This window comes from Hevea brasiliensis, chromosome 1, assembly GCF_030052815.1.
Source record: "Hevea brasiliensis isolate MT/VB/25A 57/8 chromosome 1, ASM3005281v1, whole genome shotgun sequence".
NCBI classification, from domain to species: Eukaryota; Viridiplantae; Streptophyta; class Magnoliopsida; order Malpighiales; family Euphorbiaceae; genus Hevea; species Hevea brasiliensis.
In genome coordinates this window covers 12,324,767-12,346,187 of record NC_079493.1, presented here as the reverse complement: position 1 = coordinate 12,346,187, position 21,421 = coordinate 12,324,767, and the positions used below count along the sequence as shown (strand labels likewise).

General features: G+C 30.1%; 3 protein-coding genes across 7 annotated transcripts; 2 read left to right on the top strand and 1 right to left on the bottom strand.

The window, feature by feature from the left end:
* Positions 1 to 848: 848 nt before the first annotated feature.
* LOC110657108 (uncharacterized) lies at positions 849 to 7,000 on the top strand. Its single transcript, XM_021814188.2, is given in 6 exon segments — positions 849 to 1,227; positions 1,333 to 1,413; positions 1,543 to 1,663; positions 2,305 to 2,595; positions 5,508 to 5,573; positions 6,607 to 7,000. Coding segments are annotated over 6 exon segments (846 nt in total). The 5' UTR covers positions 849 to 1,036; the 3' UTR covers positions 6,703 to 7,000.
* Positions 7,001 to 7,988: 988 nt separating this feature from the next.
* LOC110657110 (60S ribosomal protein L9) lies at positions 7,989 to 9,454 on the top strand. The gene is made up of 3 exons (XM_021814190.2): positions 7,989 to 8,467; positions 8,954 to 9,076; positions 9,222 to 9,454. The coding sequence occupies exons 1-3, from the start codon at positions 8,093 to 8,095 to the stop codon at positions 9,306 to 9,308; spliced, it is 585 nt and encodes a 194-aa protein (XP_021669882.1). The 5' UTR covers positions 7,989 to 8,092; the 3' UTR covers positions 9,309 to 9,454.
* Positions 9,455 to 12,437: 2,983 nt separating this feature from the next.
* On the bottom strand, positions 12,438 to 17,490 carry LOC110657111 (leucine-rich repeat protein 1). 5 transcript variants are annotated; one of them, XM_058144067.1, is made up of 7 exons: positions 17,041 to 17,487; positions 16,291 to 16,362; positions 15,947 to 16,090; positions 15,519 to 15,590; positions 15,316 to 15,387; positions 13,449 to 13,566; positions 12,438 to 13,168 (listed from the first exon to the last, which is right to left on the bottom strand). In XM_058144067.1, the coding sequence occupies exons 1-6, from the start codon at positions 17,265 to 17,267 to the stop codon at positions 13,494 to 13,496; spliced, it is 660 nt and encodes a 219-aa protein (XP_058000050.1). In that variant the 5' UTR covers positions 17,268 to 17,487; the 3' UTR covers positions 12,438 to 13,168; positions 13,449 to 13,493. The 5 variants fall into 5 exon arrangements, with proteins under 5 accessions (XP_058000050.1, XP_021669884.2, XP_058000068.1 ...); XM_021814192.2 differs by lacking the exon at positions 13,449 to 13,566 and having other exon boundaries at positions 17,041 to 17,488; XM_021814191.2 differs by lacking the exon at positions 12,438 to 13,168 and having other exon boundaries at positions 13,176 to 13,566.
* Between the last annotated feature and the right edge of the window lie 3,931 nt (positions 17,491 to 21,421).

The window sequence follows — 21,421 nt, the reverse complement described above, 5'->3', positions numbered from 1 at the left end:
AAAGAAAGGAAATTGACTAAATGTCATTAGAGTAAATTATAATTTAATACTTGAGGTTTAAATATACATATTAACCTCTATATTTTTTAAAATCACCTATTCAACCGTTAATATTTTAATAAACCTACATATTTATCCTTGAGTGAAAGTATATAAAAACGAAACGTCCAAATTATTTTTTTTTGTTAATTATAAAATTATATAATATAATAATAAATTTTCTAATTAATTTTTTTTAGTTCAAATATATAATATACCTAGAATATTGATAAAATAAAATGATAATATTATAATTGAATTAATAAATATTATAAAATATGGGACTATTTTATATTAAAATATAAATTTATTATTTTTTTATTATTTTTGATACAATTAAAGATTGGATGGACAATTAAATGAAGGGTCTAATCCGAAAATTTATTTAAATGTTAAGTGCTAAATAGATGAATTTTAAAAATACTGAAACTAATTTATATGTTTCACTAAATCTTAAAAATTAAATTATAATTTGTCCTAATTTTTAGTGGCCTTTAGGCAATTTTTTATCTTTGTTAACAACTTAAAATTCAAGGTATTTCTTTTATCACAACTTAACCTCAGAACTTCATTTGATAAAAATGTGTAATAAATTATAATAAATTATAACTTCCCTAAATATTTATCATATATATTGAGAAAAATAGATAGAAGCATACGACAGAATCAAAAGTTAGAGATTAACTGTATTTTTTAAAATATAAAAATTAAATTATTAATTTTATTAAAATATAAAGTCTAAATAATAATTTTACCCAGTAATTTCACTTCTGTTAACCTGTGGCCAGAGCTTCAAACCAGTAATGGGTTGGCCCAATACTATCCCTCTGCAACTTTGGAGGAGAATAGGAATGGACCTAACCAGCCCTTGCTTCCTGAGCTTCAGGAATAAGAAGAAAAACTCTCTTCTATTAAAAATTCAGCTAAAACCCCAGTTTCACTTGCAGCAAAGGAGATTTCTTGGTTACCATAATCTGCTCTTTCTGGGATTTCAAAAATGAGAGTGAAGAAGCAGAAACGCCATCGCAGGGCGGTCAGGTTCTACACAGCAAGTTTTGGGTTCAGGCAACCGTTTAAGATTCTCTGCGATGGGACACTTGTGCATAACCTTATAGTAAATCGCGTTGCACCCGCCGATAATGCTCTGTCCAACATCCTTGGTGGCTCCGTCAAGCTCTTCACCACCAGGTCTCCTTGCCTTCTTTTATGCTCGCTGCATTTCTTGAAATTCAAACCACATTTTTTTAATTGAATCTGGAGTTTTGCGCGTTTCTCTTTTGCTGGGTTTTGTAGTTGTGTTCTTGATGAGCTCAAAAGACTTGGTAATTTCTACTCTGAATCCCTCCAGGGAGCTCATAAACTCATGATTGCTAGGTAAAGCTCCTTTCTCTCTCTTAAAAGATTTGATCTTTGTGTGTCTGTAGATTTTTAGTTTTATATGTATTCTGTGGGTGGTAATTTCATTTTTCCTTGCTGGGTGCTGTAAATCAACTCCAATATCAGATGTGATCATGAGAATAAAAAGAGTGCCGAAGCTTGCATTGTGGAGATTCTTGGAGAAAATAACCCTGAGCATTTTTTTGTTGCTACCCAGGACTTTGATTTGAGGAAGAAGTTTAGGGAGGTTCGTTTATCTATTCTGTTGGGTGTCATATTTTATCTTCTTCTTTTCCCCACAATTTTCATATATTTTCACTAGTTTATGAATTGTTTTTCCATTATGGAGTTGGAGTTGCTCTGTATCATAATCATTAGGTTATCTTATACAATGGATGAGGATTGTCTACAAATATGTTTTTATTTTATTAGATGCTAACCATAGCAGAATCAGTTTCAACTGGAGAAGAAATTTGCCTAAAATTCTGGTCCATTTATTTTCGACTGTTTTGGGAGCTGACCTGGCCAAAATTAGTTATCTTGTCATGATTTATCACTCTGATTTAGATGAAGTCGGATACGGTGGACATTGTATGATATCATGTGCTAACCTATGTTTTGGTCTTAGTCATCTTTTAGAAGGTTAATTAGCAATGCTGCTCTAGTAAACTTGTGAATTAATCATCACACTTGTACCAAATAATAGCCAGTCTTACTCACTATGCCTTGATCTGCAACTGAATAGCAATTGATCCGTGTGATGTGCACACTAGTTAGAAAAACTTTTATTTTGTTGTAATCTTATTGAAATTTGAAAAATAACCTCATCTAACTAGAAATAACCCTTAGGATACCCAGAATATTATTGAAAATTCAGCTATTCTGCAGGTACCCAGTGTCCCTCTCATATTTGGTCTGAGAAATGCTCTTTTCCTTGAGCCACCATCTGCATTTCAGCATTAGTTTGTCAAAACTTCTGAAGAACAACGCTCACATGCAACTGAATTAGAATATAAAATCTTGAAAAAAAGGACCAAGAGCACATCAACAAACAAGGAAACTGGACATTCATATGATGACAATAAAGTTCCAGGAGAAATGCAGCCTGATATAAAGAAGCACAGTGCAAGGAGAATGGATGTCAAGGATCGACTGCAATTTAAAAGAAAGAGAGCTAAGGTATAATCCTTCCTCATCTTCCCATAATCCCATATACAGTCTTGAAATTTTCAGTGCCTCTGTAGTTGACTCTAAGTGAAAAAGGAAATTTAAGGTTAGAGACAAGAAATTTTCATTTTCAATAGTAATTACAACTTAGGGAGTTATTTGTCCATCTTGCTTGAATGCCTAATGGATGATATTAGAAATGACCATATCAGTTAGAGGGTACATGTTGCACATATTGGGGATAAGATGAGGGAGAGTCATGTTTAGTCTAGAACATCGAATGCCCTAGCACTGGAGTGATATAAGTTAGTGGTGGAAGGAGTGAGAAGGGAAAGAGGGAGATCTAAGTGGTGTGGAGGGAAGTAGTATTTTACAATTTTTGGATATTGATATGGAATTGGTTTCAAACAGAGCTAAATAGTGAAAATTTATTCATATAACCGATCTGCTAATCCTAACTAATTTGGAATTTAGGTTTAGTATTGTTGTTTGCTTAAATGCATAAAAAGGCTTCTCAAACAATTTTATGAAAATTTATAACTAACTAATAATTAAGGGAACATGTTGATGTAGAACATAATAGAACACTCAGAGGGGATGAGAAACAATTTTCAAATTTTGTATTTTTTTTAAGTATCTGTTGTCAAATTATCAATAATCTAAGTCTCTAATAAAATACCTAGATTATATAGGTATTTATAGTATACTACTAATCCAAATACTGTTACGGTTAGGAATCTTAAAATACTAAAATACTAAACCAATCTAACTATGAATACAAAAACAACTAGTAAATTCTAAACAATAAAATTCCTAAATAATTAGAATATTACTTGTAGACAACATACTTTGTTTGGGTATTTTTTGTAAAAAAGAAAAATTTCAATTTCATTTCCTTCTCCATTTTATTTCGAATTTTAATTGAATTCTTAATTTTAATTTTAATTTTAAAATGGGCTTTTGATTTTAGTTATCAAATTTAATCAAATTTCAATTTTTAACTTTTACTTTTGACTTTAATCAATCCTTTTTTTTTTTTTAATCTCAACCTTTAATTAGATTCTAATCTTAATTTCACTTTCAATTTCAACTTAATTTTAATTTTATTTCCAAAAAAAAAAAAAAACCACCCTCTTTATTGCAATTTTAATCTCAGCCTTCAATTTTTGGGTTTAAGTCTTTAGCCATTAGATATATAGTTTTTTTTTCTAAGAAAATAAAAGACAAACATTATACTAAATTAAATCATAGCCATTGATTTCTTAGGGTTAGAACTTTGGAATAGGAGTTTATTAAAGTAATTTTGTACATCCAAATACTAGCCTTTCATTTAAACCCTTGGATTTAGGGCTTATAAAACAACAAAAAACAAAATTAGTACCTTTTAATCATAGCCCTTCTTTTTTATTCAAATTAATTACTACCATTAGATTTAGGGTTTCTCATAAGAGACAAAAATGGTATTTGTTTGAATCTAGGCCATTAATTGTCTTAAAAGTTTTACCTAGCTATTAGATTTGATTTTCTCCAAAATTAAAACAAAACAAAAAAATATATATGTTTCAATAAATCTCGACTTTCCATTTGCATCAAATTTAATTTGAGCCCTTAGATTTAGGGTTTATAAAAGTGATGAGGACAAATTGGTGCAAATTGATCCTAGCAATTAATTTTCGAAGGCTTAATTTTCACCAATAGATTAGAAATTTGTTAAACTAATAAAAGCAAAATTTGGTACAATTTAATCCTAGCCATTAATTTTTGTGAGGTCTTTTTTTAGCCATTGGATAAAAAAGAGATAAAACAAATTTGTCCTACTTGATCTACACCCTTCAATTTTACCCTCAAATCTTAGCCATTAAAATTAGGGCTTTGAGTTGTTATAAATACCCTATTGTTTTTACTATGAAAGGAGGCAATTTTGGGGAACGTCTTTGGAGAAAGCGGAAATTTGAGGAAAAAATAGAAAAAGAAAAAAAAATATTGAATTTTTGCTAAACAACATTTTCTAGGTCTCTGTTGCCATCTTCTCCAAAGAGAACCAGGTCCTCATTTCTTACTGAGAATCACATGAAGACAGCCTCCGCACGAACCCACCTCTCCTTGCCCATAAACATGGAGTCAAAATTCACTCTAAGGATGTTACTCTCCCTATAGTGAGATATTTATGTGTTCCTACACTGTCATTTTTTAAATTCCAAGCACACATAAGGAACCGATATTATAATTTAAACACCAATTAAGGTATTAATATTGTTTTATTATGAACAAATTTTTAAATCTACCTACTCTATTTAGGGATGATTGTAGGGTGTCTAACACCTCCCCACACCTATGAGGACCCTGAAACCTAGGATTTTGAAATAGAAGTAGTAAACATTTTTTTTTTAAAATAAAAGGCGTTCTTTGATTTCTCTCAAAATTAGAGTGGCGACTCCTCGGTGAAAATTGCCTGGCAGCCACGAAAACATTTGCGACATTATTTTCTAATTAAATTTCTTAAATAATAGAAATCTAAACTTCCTAATTTTATAGTGAAAAATTAAATCAACATAATTCCTAAATTTGGTTTTCCTTGACTGCATCACATGTTAATTAAGAATGTTACTTGAGGAAATGACTCTGCATCTTACATTGTAGAATGTGCCTATTGCTTATGCTACCTGTAAAATTATAGTCCTTTCCTACATGATGGTTTGTATAATTATTTCATGTGCCTTTTTTCTTTTTATGATGAATAACATACAGTGGTGGATGGTGTTGGCAATACTGATGTATTATTAGGTTCTGAAACAGTGGGATAGGTAGTTGAGTACAATTAAGATTATGACATGTACATGGTTGCATGTTATTCGTTCCTTTGCTATCTACTTTAAGAGGTTCTCCACTCTCACATGGTTAATTATGTATCTTAACTTTTCCAGGCACCAAATCCACTTTAATGCAAGAAGAAAAAGAAGGATGTAAACCCAAAGCCCTCCTCAGAGAAGGTTAATATAATTTTGATTTTGCAAGTTGTTATGTTGAAAAATGGTTGGTATTATTTAGTGTCAAATGATAGCATATTAGTTTAGAGATCATAGTGCTGTTAGAGATCATAGTGCAGTTTTAATGTCCTTAAAATCCAATACAAGATCATCTTTGGAATAAGAATCTAAATTATCCGTGGACCGTGACAGATGACTGTTAAAATACCGAAGATTGCTAGAAAGGAAAATTGATCGAGTTGGGGTGGGTGAGCATTGATCGAGTTGGTGTGGGTGAGCATTATTCGGTTTGAACCAAATAAATCGAATCGAACTATCTTAATTCGGTAATTCGATTTAGTTTTGAAGACAATTCGGTTCGATTTCGCATTTTAAGAATTTTGATTATTTTAGTTCGGTTTGATTAGGTTTTAGAGAGAAAAAAAATCAATTGAATCGAACTGAATCGAATTACTTTATTGATTTTTAAATTGATTTATTTTTATAGGGAATTTATGAATTATATATATATATATATATTGTTTAATTTCATTGATTAATGGTTATTAAGTTTAAACCAATATTAAAATCAGACTAAATAATTTGAAAATCAAATCTAAATTAAAAAATTCATCTAAACTAAAAACCAATTGATTCAAATCGAACCGAACCGAAATAGAGTGGTTTGGTTTGATTTTTCATTCATTTTAGTTCGGTTCGGTTTTTAAGATATAGTAATTTAGTTAATTTGGTTTTGATGATTCGGTTCGGTTCAGTTTGAACATAATACTCAGCCTTAGGTTTGGGGCGAGTCGGGAACTTTTGTCATCCCTAGTTCTGAAAGCACAGGATGAATTTGGTGATTGCTGATATGATTGTGATGGTTCAAAAACACGATATCAGAAAAGCTGGATTTGGCGTTCTAGTAAATTTTGGATTGATACTGCAAGACATAGTGAGCGAGTAGTGATGGCTAAATATCAGTATACATGTGCTGCATTTTCTCGAGTTGAAATGGTACTCTTTATGTTGCTAAAATCTGGGTGCTTCTGCACAGGAATATAATGCTGCTGACAATGCTAAGAGAAGTAGGAGCAGGAAAAGAAACAGATCGCATAAAGGTAAAAATCCAGCGGAGATGGACAGCAAGTAGAGTACTTATACCAATTGGTCGAGCTTATGAAATGGATATGCATTAAATTGGTTAATTTGATGCAATATAAAGCCTAATTGTCACATGTGATGTGAAAGATGAAATTTTATTTTCATATTAAATTAGAATAGGATAATATTTTTTTTAAAAAAAGGTAATGGTTGTGCACTTTTTCGGATTTTTTTTTTTTAACAAAAAGATACCATGTAGTTATCACAGTTAGCAATTGAGGATAAATAATTAAATTCATTTATTGATAAATTATTTAATTTTTTTCATTTGTATATTTTCAGTCTTAGCTAATTTATTTAATTTTACTATTTTTTAATAATTTCAATAATTTTATTAATTTTAACAAATTTTTTTTCTGATAAAAAGTATAATAATTAAATAATATATTAAATATTGTTATAATTTTAATTATTTTTCTCTTTCTATTACTTTTTTAATTCACATCTTTTTAAATATTTTATTTCAAATTTAAGGTTTAACAAATGAAAAAAAAAATTCAAATGTTTGAACATAAAATATTAATAAATAATATAATCAAAATAAATTAAATTATAACCTTCTAAACAATGAAATTATCAATCAAATAATATTTTTATTTGAGAATAATTATCAAAATAATTATCTAATATTAACAATGTTGGTAAATATTTAAATTATTTTTATCATTTAAATCATCTAATTAAGATTATTGTTAAAATGGAGAATAATGTGAAAATTTATAATTAAATTAATAAAATTAAAAAGTTTTGCTAAAATTAAAAAATTTATAGATGTTTAGATTTTTTTTAATAATTTAATCATATAAAAATGATATTTTTCTATTATATATAAAAATAGGAAGGGAAAGAAAACATTGGAATTGTCAAAATATCCATAATAATTTAGGATTTATTTATTTTTTATATTTTTTAACATTTAATGCATTTAAAAAATAAGATAATAAAGAGAAAAATAAATTATTTTTAAAAAATAATGACTTTCTATTTTAAAAGAAAAAGTAAATTTTTAAATTTTAACAATCATATTAAAATGTAAAAATATTTATGTAGATATGGATACATATTATTAATTTAATATTATAATTAAATAATAAAAAATATTTTAATTATTTTTTTAAAATAAATGAAGTTTTAATATTATAATAATAAAGAACTAAATTTTATTGACTATTAAAATTAATTTATTTGAAAATTTTATAATAATAATAATAAAATGGATCTCAGTGTAAAAATAAAAATAAAAATAAAAATAAAAAGAGGGGATGGGAAATAGTTTGGGTATATAAGCGGGACGCTAGGGTTGTACGAAGTGCATTTGCAGAGGTTGACGGAGGAAGAGAGACGCCGCTCCCTCTAGGGTTCTTGTAGGGTTGAGGAAAATGAAGACTATACTTTCATCTGAAACTATGGACATCCCCGATGGGGTTAAGATCAAGATCAACGCCAAGGTCATAGAGGTGGAAGGTCCTCGAGGCAAGCTCACCCGCAACTTCAAACATTTGAACCTTGATTTCCATCTCATCAAGGATGAAGCTACCGGAAAACGAAAACTCAAGATAGAAGCTTGGTTCGGCTCCCGAAAGACCAGCGCCGCCATCCGCACCGCCCTCAGTCACGTTGAGAATCTCATTACCGGTGTCACTAAGGGCTATCGCTACAAGATGCGATTTGTCTATGCTCACTTCCCTATCAACGCCTCCATCACTAACTCCAACACTGCCATTGAGATTCGCAACTTCCTTGGCGAGAAAAGGGTATCTCTCTTTTATCCTATTAATTTCTCTTTCAATCTAAAAATGCTCGGAAATGTTTTATCTATTTAGGATGGGATACATTTGATATGCTTAAGAGTGCCTGTCTCTTGATTAAATAATTAAGGAGTAGCCATTGAAATTAATTTTTAATTGTTTGTGGCTATGACTGATTTTGAGATAGCGGAATTTATTTTATATATAGACTATTGTGTTATTCATAAGATGTGTTTATAGTGAATTGAATTCAAAATCTCATTCATATCTTGAAATATATAATGTTTTAGCATGTAATTCAAAAATACTAACCAATAGAAATTCGTCTATTCTATTTTGATGTGATCATTACTCAAGATTGAGGATTATTTCAATGTATCAGCAGGGTATTTTAAAGCAGAAAGGGAAATTGATGACTTGGTATTTGTTAGTTGATAATATATTTATTACAGAATGATTTGGGTTATTATTTATAATGCTGGGTTCCTTCAGGTCAGGAAAGTTGATATGCTTGAAGGTGTAACTGTTGTTCGGTCTGACAAGGTTAAGGATGAGCTTGTATTGGATGGCAATGATATTGAACTGGTTTCTAGGTCTGCTGCCTTGATAAACCAGGTATCCTCTGTGTGTGTGTGTGTGTTGAATGCACCTTGGTTGTGTAGTGTATTACTGGGTATGTATAGATGATGAAGATGCATACCCACTGACATAATTTTTTTTTTTCATTATTATGACTGCTATACATTTTTTGTTTGGACAGAAATGCCATGTTAAGAACAAAGATATCAGGAAATTCCTTGATGGTATCTATGTCAGCGAGAAAGGGACTGTTGTTGAAGAAGATTGAGAAGACTAGATTTTGTTTTCTATGCGATTTTTATGTTTATTTTTCCCTTGTTATGAGAGATATCTTTTTGTTTGATCTTATTATTCCAAAAAATTTTTATTGTAGAACTTTGGATATCTATGACAGTGGGTTAGTTTTAGTTGGAATTGATACACCCTATATTTTAATTTTTTTGCTGTTTGTCTCGTGAGAATTTAAAAGAAGTTGTCAGCCATTTGAAAATTTTTATGCATCTTATTCTGTTGGTTGTTTTTTATTTGTTGTTTCTTTTATTTATTTATTTTTTTCCTTCTGGCGTCGGTTTGATTGGGATGCACATGCCTGTCTGTTGGATTGAATTAGTTGATTGTGCCGATTTCAAAACCTTAGAACCTCACTCTCCTTTGCCTAACATGAATCCAAAACCTGCTGAAAGCATCCCCTGTAACGAATTCTCAATGCCTCGCCTGATTTTATGCATCTTCTTCCGTTGTTGTTTTTTTTTGGCAGTTTCTTTTGTTCTCTCTCTGGTTGTGTGAATTTTTTGGTTAAAATTTTTGTGCTGGTAAGAATGGTCCCTGGTTATTCTTTTTCCCCTGTTTAACTGTTAACACTCAAAATTCTATATTGTTTTCTTGGACTTTATAATTAAAATTTCTATAGAGATTATATCCTTCAAATTTTCAATATTTTTATTTAATTGCCTTTTGATTGAATCAAATAAGTTTAGTTGAAGCTTTGATCTTTGATTGGGTATTTGAAAGTTGGCATTACTGTGTGAATTTGTGATGCACTGGACATGATTCCCTTGATACTTTCCCATCCTCTATTAGTTCCGTGTTTGATGTTGGGATTTAGTTTATTAATGTGGCGCTCATGTGGAAAGTATAATTAATTTAAATCAGAATGCAAAAGTTGTAGGTGTGCAAATAGTTGAATTTCTGTCAGCTCCTGTGAAGTAGGAAGCCATACCTTTATTTGTGCTTAAATTTCTAGAATGTTTGAATGCATAAGAAGCGTGGTTTCTCAGTGTTCAGTATGAGAGGGTGTTTGGTTTAATTACATACTTTTTTTAACTTTTGACTTGAAATATATTTTTTAATTTATGAATTAAATTAAAAATAAGTATTTAATTATTTAGTAAAATTACTTAATAATAACTTTAAATGAGTTTAAATGTTTGGTTAAAATGTGCTTAAAAGTAATTTAATAAAAAGAATATGTAATTAAGTGTTATAAATGTTGTTATAATTGTTAAAATAAGGATGATATTGATATTTTTAAAAATTATTAGGATAATATAGTTTTTTATTTGATTAAATAATAGCTTTAAGATAAGTAGATAAAGTTTCATTATGACTTTTGACTTATAATCTAAACTAAATACCCCCTTTAAATAGCAAGATTGGTTCGCTTGAACAATACTGCACTGTGAGCTACTTTAAATTTAAATTCTATTGTTGTTGTCATTGGAAATCTAACGAAATTCGCTATGCATTTGATATGTGAAGAAACATTGATGTCTAGTGAGAAACTCTGAAAATGACAACTTTTGGCATCAGAACTTGATGGAAATTGAAAACTTCATTAGGTATTTACTTGTAGAAATGGATATGAAAGATGCATTGTATGACTTAGAATGGTTTACAGATGTTGGTGGATTTGGTTTTTAATTATGAGTTAATTATAATTTCGTCCCTGTAGAGAATGGTAATATTACTGACTCCACATTTTGAATCTGATTAACAGGTCTTTAAATTTTAGTTCAGTTAGTAATTTAGTTCTTTTGATAATATTTATGGAGTATTCTATTCGTAAAAGAGAATAAAATTAATCAAAATCTTAAATTGTGAATATTGAGTCCAAAACTATTTTCCCTTGGATTATTTATTATTTTATTTTAATAATATAACTCAATATTTTTTTATATTTTTTAAATTATGCTATTTTCTTAATTATAGTAAATGCAATCTAAATTTATATTAAAATTTTGAATAATTATATACATATTTAACTAGTTATAGATTGTGTTATTGATGGATAAACTTTTTGGAGTGATATCTTTAGGGTATGGTTTTCCTTGTTAGTGCTTACCTTTTTCTTGGCAATGCTTACCGTACCAATTTGACAACAAAAGTTATGCGCAGCTGAGTCTTCACAAGCCAAGGAAGTGTACTTGCAATCAGAGAAATATTAAAGGATAATCCTAACTCTGGCTAGGAATTAACTATGATGCTAAAGTTAGAACTCTCTATGATTGTAGTTCATCAAAATCATAATGTCTACATATATTGACTGATGATCTATTTATATTTGTGAATGTTTAATTTGGATTAGAATCTGTATTCTAGTCATCTTGAGTTATATATGAATATGGAGAAAGTTTTGTAATAAAATTCTGTTGTGACTAGGATTTGCCAAGTCCTAGCTTGGGCGCTAACTCGACCTCAATAGTCGGATGTGTCTTTGGCATTCGAAGCCGACTCCCATATGTTATCAGGACCCCAAGCATCTTACCAAATCAAAGCGTTGGCATCATCTCCTATGTTATGATGAGCGCTTTTCAAAAGAAGCTCATGGCCTGGCAATAAATTCCAAATGCAACAACTGTTTCTAACCTTTTGAACCTGAAAGAAAGTAGAGGCTAGAAAATACAATCCATTTATAAGCAGCTATTTAGATTATGAAAAAAAGATATGGGGAATTTTAACATTGCCATGGCATAGGAGGGAATTGCATTGAGCACTCAATGTAATGGAGTCTAAAGCCTGAATTTTATACTTTCCCCGTAAAGAGGGCAGGCTAAGTAAAATACTAGCGGAGTTCATCTTTTTCATATTCAATATTTGATAAATTGTGACTTAACTAGAAGAGGATATCGATTTGCTAAATAGAATGTTGGATTTATGATAGCTTATATGGTACCTCCCAGCCTTGTTGGACGTCCCAAGAATCTTTTTAATAGTTTGTGCTTCATCCTTGGACTTGTGATAGTTTACATAAAGCCTTTGATACCAAAAGGAACATGTACAGTGATAGTAGGTCTCCCTATCGCAGACCACTAGCAGGAAAGAAAGGTTATGATGGAGCATCGTTAATAATTGAAGAGAATGATGTCGGAAGATGGTTTTGTCTCACATCGAGTGGGAATGAAAGAACTCTAAAAAGCTTCCATAAATTCCATCCAAACATACAGTTAATTTCCACATCTAACACTGGTGATAATAACCTAACATTCATCAAAGGGGTTACTACCTAAGGAATCATGCCTTGCTAATTGAACTCGCTTGAAGGACTTTAAGATGGATGACTTGAAGGCTTGTTCTTCCTCTAACCAATTCCTATTTTCATCTTTGATTCTGATCCTCCTTGCGACCAGCAAATACGATTGTTACTTCCTGTGAACCTCGGCTATCTTCCATATATGCTTCTGCTGGTCAATTAATCTAGACTCTTTCTCTGCAAGAAGGGGTGGGAGAATCCATGGATAAAAAGTTTAGCTGGTATGTAAGGTTTTTAATATGCTGAGAGCTGGCTTGAAAGCGTTGTTAGTTCCATCTGGACAACTCAGCCCCGCATGCTTTTAATTTTCGAACTGTAAAGAACATCTGAGACCCTGTTCATCCAGCCCTTCCCTAAGATTTGGCCACGCACCCGATTATCTAGCCACATAGCTTCGAACTTGAATAAACGTTTTGCCCATTTGGTGGAAATATCTGGAAGCAGAACCATGGGACGATGATCAGACCCAACTTGGAGCTCGAACGTACTGCCTTTGAAAACATTTCACCACACTCAACATCAGCTAAGGCTCGTTCAAGCTTCTCTACTACAGCTGATTGACCAGCTTGCCTGTTGGTCCAAGTGAACTAGGAAAGTCACTGAAAAAACACCAAACAACAAAATTCACCATTCTAAATTTAGACAAGTTATTTCCAGTGGCAACAGAGTAATGAAGCGAGGAAAAACAATAAACTGGATGGACAGATCTAACCCCAACCCTTCGTTAACATTATATTGAGACAAATTCATATCTTGATCTTCGAGCACAACCAATGCTGAAGCATTAAGAAGTCTACCAATTTACAAATACTTTTATCAGGGATTACATTTAGCTAACCCCATTAAACTAAGGTAATTCACTTTCCATCGATGAAGTACATGTGATTGAAGGCAATTTTGGCAGTTTTCAGCATCTTGATCTCTTCATGAGCAATTTGTGTCATAACTCGCAAGTCCTAGCAACTCTGGACCTTCTAGTCGAGGATTATTCTCAAAGCTACAATAGTGGAACAAAATTAAAAGGTTATTTCCTTTGCCTACAGGAAAATATTAGCAGATTTTGGTGAATGCCTTCACCGCTATCAAAATATTCATGAAACTAACATGTCACCAAACTTGAATAAATGCAAACAAGGAAAAGGGAACATGTAAAAACAAAATATCTTCTTTAAGTTTCACAAATAATAATAATAATAATAATAATAATAATAATAATAACAGGGATTTAGACACTAGAGTTCTTAAGAAGATCTAAAATTTATTAATCTCCCCCAAAGCTGACAATTTGCATGAATAATACAAGAGGTCTAACAGTTCCAATATAATTCATATGCAAGTATAGAAACCCAAGCATAATAAAGAAACATAAGGACAATATGCATGCATAAAAATCCAAGCAGAATAAAGTTGTTACACATAAAGAATACAAATACTATTAAAAATCATAAAGAAACACAATATCAGAAGACTTTTAGGGAAAAAAAAGGTGGATGATCAGAAAAATCTAGAAGGATAATAAAGCAAAGTCACATTACTAATGACCATTTAACTCAAACAAGTCCATTATATTGCCACAGGTAATACAGACGCCAAATAACTTGAAAACAACTAATAGAGATCTGACAAAATATGGGGATCTGCAAAGAGGAAGTTCTGAAATAGATTTTTATGTGTTTTAACTTACAAACCATCCTCAACAGAATCCCAATTTCAGAATATTACGTACAGTTCATTAACAGAAATCTAAAAAATCTAACATTCGAAATAACTATATATAATTAAACTAATTGTTAGATAACCAAAAAACTACATCTCTCACTAGTAAAGAGCTTTACATTCTCAGCAACTTAACACTGCAAAGTACAAACTTGGAATATCTAAAGGCCTAATTGTGTAGATCAGAGATTGCCCTAGGCTGATTTTAGTAAAAGGTACGATTATAAGTGCTGGTTTATATAAATCTGAATATAAAAACAATGGCAACAACAAAAAAAAAATGGAAGCGCATCCTCACAGGGGTCTGTGACCATCAAAGTAGGTTTTTGAAAATCTTAATCTAACTCACTTCCCATACCAGTTGATAAATCTTTGAAGTATCTAGGACACGCATTTGTTCCACATTCTCAGGTGGCAACCCATCTCAATGATATCAATAGTTCTTCATCCTTAAACTTCTGTCATTCTTACAGACATGGTTCTTCGATTACAGGTGGCACTAGCCACTGTAAAGCAAATCTAAAATCCAAAACCAGATTTTATTTTAGAAAAGCAAATCTATATGATTTTCCATTTTCCATCACTTCATGCCTCTTGAGATTCACATCCAACAGACCAGAGAATCACATGGTGCCAGAAGTTAAAATGCTTCAGTCATTCTTCCCTTCCTTTCAAGATGTGCTATTATATCACTTGACTTAAGTAGTCTTCCAAACTTGGGGGCTGATAAAATATGCAGAACAGTTGCATTTGGCTGTTATACTAGATAGCAAATTCGAACTATTCAACATCCAATTTAACTAGGTTGTTAAAAAGCTTAATAACTAGCTGCAGGAGCTAAAGATTAAAGATCAAATGACTGCTTAATGCCCTCAAGACTAAAAGACAGCTGCTTGCACATTTATTTTCTGATATTTTATAACTTACTAATGGTAGAGAGTAATATCCAGGGCTTTGAAACTAGTCCAGAAAAGTACAAACAACAAAAACATCCACAACTTTAGATGAGTAAATAAAAGAAAAAACCTACTTGTTCAAAGGTACATGCTCAAATGGCCCGCTGGTGGGAATTGTTCCACATATATCATTGTTTGAGACATCCCTGGAAAAAGATGCCAAACTTAGAATGAAGACAATTCAACAAAATAAATGGTGAATGTATGATCATTTAGAAAATTTTTTTTCTTTAAGAAAGGTGGGGGGAGGGGACAAAGTAAACACTTAGTTACTTACACAACTTTGAGGCTTGAAATACCTACAAGTTCCCTTGGGATTGGTCCAGTTAGTCGATTGCCATTAAGACGTCTGTCAACAGAAAGTTAATGAATGGGCTAGAAGCCATATATTGCACTATGACAGGAACTAGTTACAAGAGGTGCCCCATGCAAGGCAGACATTAACTTAAATATGTTATTGTAACAAACTTTTAATCAACGTTCAATTTCAGTGACAGCCAACTGAACAGGAAAGAGAAGTAGCTTATCAACCATACCAAGAAAAAGTAAATTCACTTGGCACCATAATTTGAGGACCTTGGATGATTATGCTATTGACACCATTTTTAATTCTCCAAATTAACAAGTGAATTTAGGAAGCAAATTCACTGAATTTTCCAAACCAATAGGGAAAAATGCATTAAAGTTAGAGTAGCATCAACTCACAAAAAGACAAGGGACTTCAATTTCCCCAGAGAAGTAGGAATGATCCCTGAGATGTTGTTGTTGTACAAATCCAAGCTCACAAGGTTCCTCAAGTTACCAAGCTCACTAGGGATGCTTCCTTGAATATTGTTTTTATAGACTTCCCTACATCATGAAGGATCAAAAAGGTACTAAAGTTAATAATCCAAATCTGAATTTCAAAAGAAATTGAATCTACTATAGTAACTCAAACATGACTGCATATCCTAAACAAGTCATAATATCTGAATATAAACAAATCAAATAAGAAATCATGCCAATCAATTATAGATATTATAGGGAGAAAACAGAAAGGAGAAACATACAGATATTGCAGGTGTTCTAGCTTCCCAAGTTCACGTACTAGATGTCCAGATAAGTTTGAGTTCCCTAAATCCCTGTAGAAAATATGAGATCGAAGAAATGTGACCACATAACACAAATGGTCTTTTCAAATAAAGAAGGTGAAACGCCATAATAGGCACAAGAAGAATACAAATTCTATATTAGCCTACCAAGTAGTTGAATGGCTGTCTAAATTCGATAAACCACAAGCTATGGCCAGATAAAGCAATATGTTTTAAAAGCACTAATGCCAGTTTGTGGTATAAAATAATACTAGTAATAATAAATTATAAAGTGGGATAAGATGATTTTGGTTGCAAGTCTACGATTCAAGAGCACATATGGATAGAAGCTAATCATCCCATCAACCCAATTCCCCCAACTACAGCAAATAAAAACTAAGCAAATAGTTGCTAGACTCGCTGCTGCATTAATTCTGAACGAACTCGGGAATTTTGATTTCAAACAGAATCCTATAAGAGGGAAAATTGACGTTAAGTTTTCTAGCAACCCAATTGAATCAAACACTTCAAACATGTGCAAAAAAGGCTAATTAGTAGAGGCAAAAAACAGAAAATCAAAAAAGGAAAGAGCAAAAAATTCAAATACAAGAAGCAATCAGGCTCAAACTTAAGCACCAAACCACCTATTCCGAGCACAGTGGATCCAAATCAAAGCTCAAAGGGGCGTGCATATAGATAAAAATAGAGGAAGGAGTGGAGTTGAAGTACACTCGAGTAACATGATTATCCTGGTTGCAGGTGATGTGAAACCAAGTACAGGGGTTGACAAGGGTCGGATCCCAGCTCTGGAGGACATTATCCGGATCCGACAAGCTCTTCCTGAGGGTGTAAAGAGCGTCTCCTTCGGAGTTACCATTCGCTACGGAAACTAGGGTTACAGTAAGTGTCACGGTCAGAGAAGCTGAGAGAGTCCACGGCCAGGACGCTGCCGCCATGGTTGACGACTGAATTGAGGGAGTCAGTGGGGTGCGGTGCCTTCTAGGGTTGGGTCCGTTGGTGTTCTTGTAAAAGAAAGAGTTTAGGTTTCGCAGAAAGAGAGAGAGAGAGAGAGAGAGAGAGAGAGAGAGGAAGATGGTCAACAAGAATCTGAAGAGGGAGGGATGATCGGCTTTGGAAATATCAGAACAAAACAAGGGGCATGGGCCTCGTTTGATCCTTTCTTTACAAGTAAGCTTATATATATATATATCATTTTTTCTCTTTTTTTTATTATTATTATTGAATTTTTCTTTCCCATGGTGATTCACCATGAATTAAATTTGTTGTTTTGAATTTTTTAAAAGGAAAAATGGTTCGAAAATGAACATTGTTGCGTTGACGAAGTGAAGTGCAAGTGATACTCAAAGGAGATGCTTTATTGTTTGTATTTTTTGACTTTCTTTTTAATTTTGTGTCTAATTTAGAATTGAGTGTTTATTATTATATTAAAAATTTATATTATTATTAAAATCACAACTCTAACTTTTTTTAATATTAGCGTTATGAATCGAAAGAATCTAAATATAATATTAACTTATTAAATAATTTCTATCCAATGCCAAAATAGTAAGTTGAGTTTTAAGGAGGAGGGACTAGTCAAGTCAAATGACAAAAATTAAAAGAAATATAAGATTTGGTGTTGGGAGTTTTTTGTTTTTTAAGGAAATGGTAAATGTATGACTATTACATGGAAATGGAGAGCTAAAATTTCGCTTTTCTTTTTTTAATTCTCGATAATTAGAATTTTTTCTTTCATTTCCTGTAAGGTAAAGGTAGCTGGATTCTCAATCACGAAGAAAGAGAAGAAAGGGATGTGATTGCTTATTAACCATTAAAAAGAGAGAGTATATTTTATTCTTCTTTGTAAAAGATAAATAATTTTTCAATCTAATAAAAAAATTAAATTGTGAAAGATTTAATTGATTATAAATAAAAAATTAAGACTTATTTGACTATCAAATTGAAATAAATAGGTTAATTTTAACTTTTTAAAATTAAAATAGACAATCATCCAATTAAGTGATAGCACATAATTAAAATTAGATTTAATTAAGCTAAAATTAAAATATAAAAATTTAATTGATCCTAATTAAAATTTATAGGACTTATATGATTATAATTTTTTTTTAAGAACAAAAATCAGGATTGATTAATAATTAAAGGTTAGAAAGGGAAAAAAAAAAAAAATAGCCCTCCCTTAGATAAACACTACATGAAGCCTAATGTGTTCAATTGCATTGGGCCTCTCGCAATTTCGCAAAACTAGGATCAAAGCAATCTTTTGAAGTAAAAAAAAAATTAAAAAAAAAACTTTTTAATTCAATAAATTTATTAATTTTTTTTAAGTGTCTCTCAATTTCAGAGTTTGTTATATTTTTATTCTTTATTTTTATTTTGTTACCAAAAATCCCTCAACTTAATAAAATATTATGTAAAAGTCTTTCAACTTAAAAGATTATTACATAAAAATATCTTATGCTAGAATCTCATCATTATCTCTGACTAATATGATACATCCTAATGTTACGCTATAAAATGAAAAAATAAAAAAATAAAAAAACTAAAGTGTCATATATGAAATTTATATTAGTTTCTCTTACTACTTTTACCTCATATCTGTTAATCCTATTTAAAAATTAAAAAATTATTTTCTTACTTAATTAGGGATTCTATAATCATACAACTCAAAATACCCATAGTTTCCCTCCGCAATTTCATCATAAATAAGATATATTTAGTATACAATTTATTCCACTCAAAAAAATTTCAGTTTTAAAATTAGAAAACCTATTTAATATACCTACTCTATATTTTTTGCTCCTAAAAAATTCTTCAAACCTGTTTGGCAATGAGTTTCAGAGGTTAAAAAGCATTTTTTTAGAAAAAAATGATATAAAAAAAATCAATTTGAAAAAATTATTTCGCCATTTTAGTGTTCTAATGCTAAAACATATTCAATTTATTTTTAAATCAAATTTTAATACTCTATAACTAATATATTTTAGAAAGTTTTTTTTTTCAATAGCAATTCTAACAATAATACCAAACAAACTTGACCTTTTTATTTTACAGTGTAATATTGTCATATATCAAATTAATTAGAGATATGATGAAATTTTGGCATGAACGACTTTTATGTAATATTTTATAAGTCGAGAGACTTTATGGTAAGAAAATAAAGATGAGGGATGAAAAGGTAACAAACTCTAAAGTTGAAAAACGGTTGGTAAAAATTAGCTCAACAAATTTAGTGGGTACCTTTTTTATATATATAGTTTCTTTTGGAATAAATCAATTTTAATTAATTGAATTCTCATAAAATTATGTTTGATTTTTATTTATTTTAAAATTAAAAAAATTAAGTTAAAAAGAATTGAATTTTTTTTTATTTAATAAAGTGGTGTCTCATATCTAGGACTGGGAGTAGGATTTAGGTAAAGATCTCTAACAAAAATGGCTCCATGATTCAAATTCCCAATCTTTTAGGTAAAGTTTATTTGGGATCAACTCCACATTATTAATTTAACTATTTATTGATAAAATTTAAAAATATAAAAATTAATAAAAAAATTTAATTGAATTAAATTCTTGTAAAATTTCATATTTCAAACAAGGTTGTATTTGCCAATAACATTCAACAAGCAAAGTTGAGTTAAAATTTTAATTTAATGGTTTGATTGTTTGGTAAATTAACAATAAAATATCAATTTTCATACATTCACTTTATAATTTAATAGATATTGCATTTTTTATTAAATTAAGCAATTTTTTTAACAATCTAATTTTATGAATTTGGGTAAAATGTAAAGGTATTAATTTTAATGAACATTGTCTCTAATTTATATCTTTTTTTGTTCTCTTAATATTAAAGTTAAAGAGTGGTTAGAAAAATTAATACTCAAACTTAATAATAAATTTATTAATATGAAAGATTAAAAATTTTTATCAATTTTTATGTTGCAGTCTCAATTATTAATTTTGTGTATTGTTATTTTTTTAAGCTAAAATTAAAATATAAAAGCCTAATTGATTCTAATTAAAATTTATAGGATTCATATGATTATAATTTTTTTTTAAGAACCAAAACCAGTATTGATTAATAATTAAAGGTTAAAAATCAACTTAAAAAAAAAAAACCTCTCTCTTAGATAAACAGTACAGGAAGCCTAATGTGTTCAATTGCATTGGGCCTCCCACAATTTCGTAAAACTTGAGCCAAAGCAATCTTTTTGAATAAAATAAAAAAAAAGCCTCTTTTTAATTCTCAATTTTAGAGTTTGTTACACTTTTATTCTTTATTTTTATTTTATTACTAAAAAGTTTTTAACTTAAAAAATATTACATAAAAGTCCTTTAACTTAAAAAAAGTTACATAAAAGTCTCTAATATCAGAATCTTCTTATTATCTCCGACTAATATGATACTTGACAATGTCACGCTATAAAATTAAAAAAAAAATTAAAAAACTAAGGTGCTACATATGAAATTCATATTAGTCTTTTTCTTACCACTTGTACCTCATGTCTGTTAATCTTACTTAAAAATTAAAAAATTATTTTCTTACTCAATTAGGGATTGTGTAATCATACAGCCCAAAATATCAATAGTAATTAGAACTCTGCAATTTCATCCCCAAATACATAAATGAGATATATTTAGTATACAAATTATTTCACCCAAAAAAATTCAAGTTTCAAAATTAGAAAACATATTTAACATACTTGCTCTATATTTTTTGCTCCTAAAAAAGTCTTAAAACCTATTTGGCAATGAGTTTCAAAGGTCAAAAAGCATTTTTTAGAAAAAGTATCCCTTTAGATGCTACTAGAAAAAGCAATTTGAAAAAAATTATTTCGTTATTTTAGTGTTCTAATGTTAGAATATGTCAAATTTATTTTTAAATCAGATTTTAATACTTTATAATTAATATATTTTAGAAAGTATTTTCTCAATAGTAGTTATAACAATAATGCCAAACAAACCCGACCTTTTTATTTTACAGTGTAATACTGTCACATATCAAATTGGTCAGAGATATAATGAGATTTTGGCATGAGTAACTTTTATGTAACATTTTTTAAGTTGAGAAACTTTTATGTAATTGTAAAAT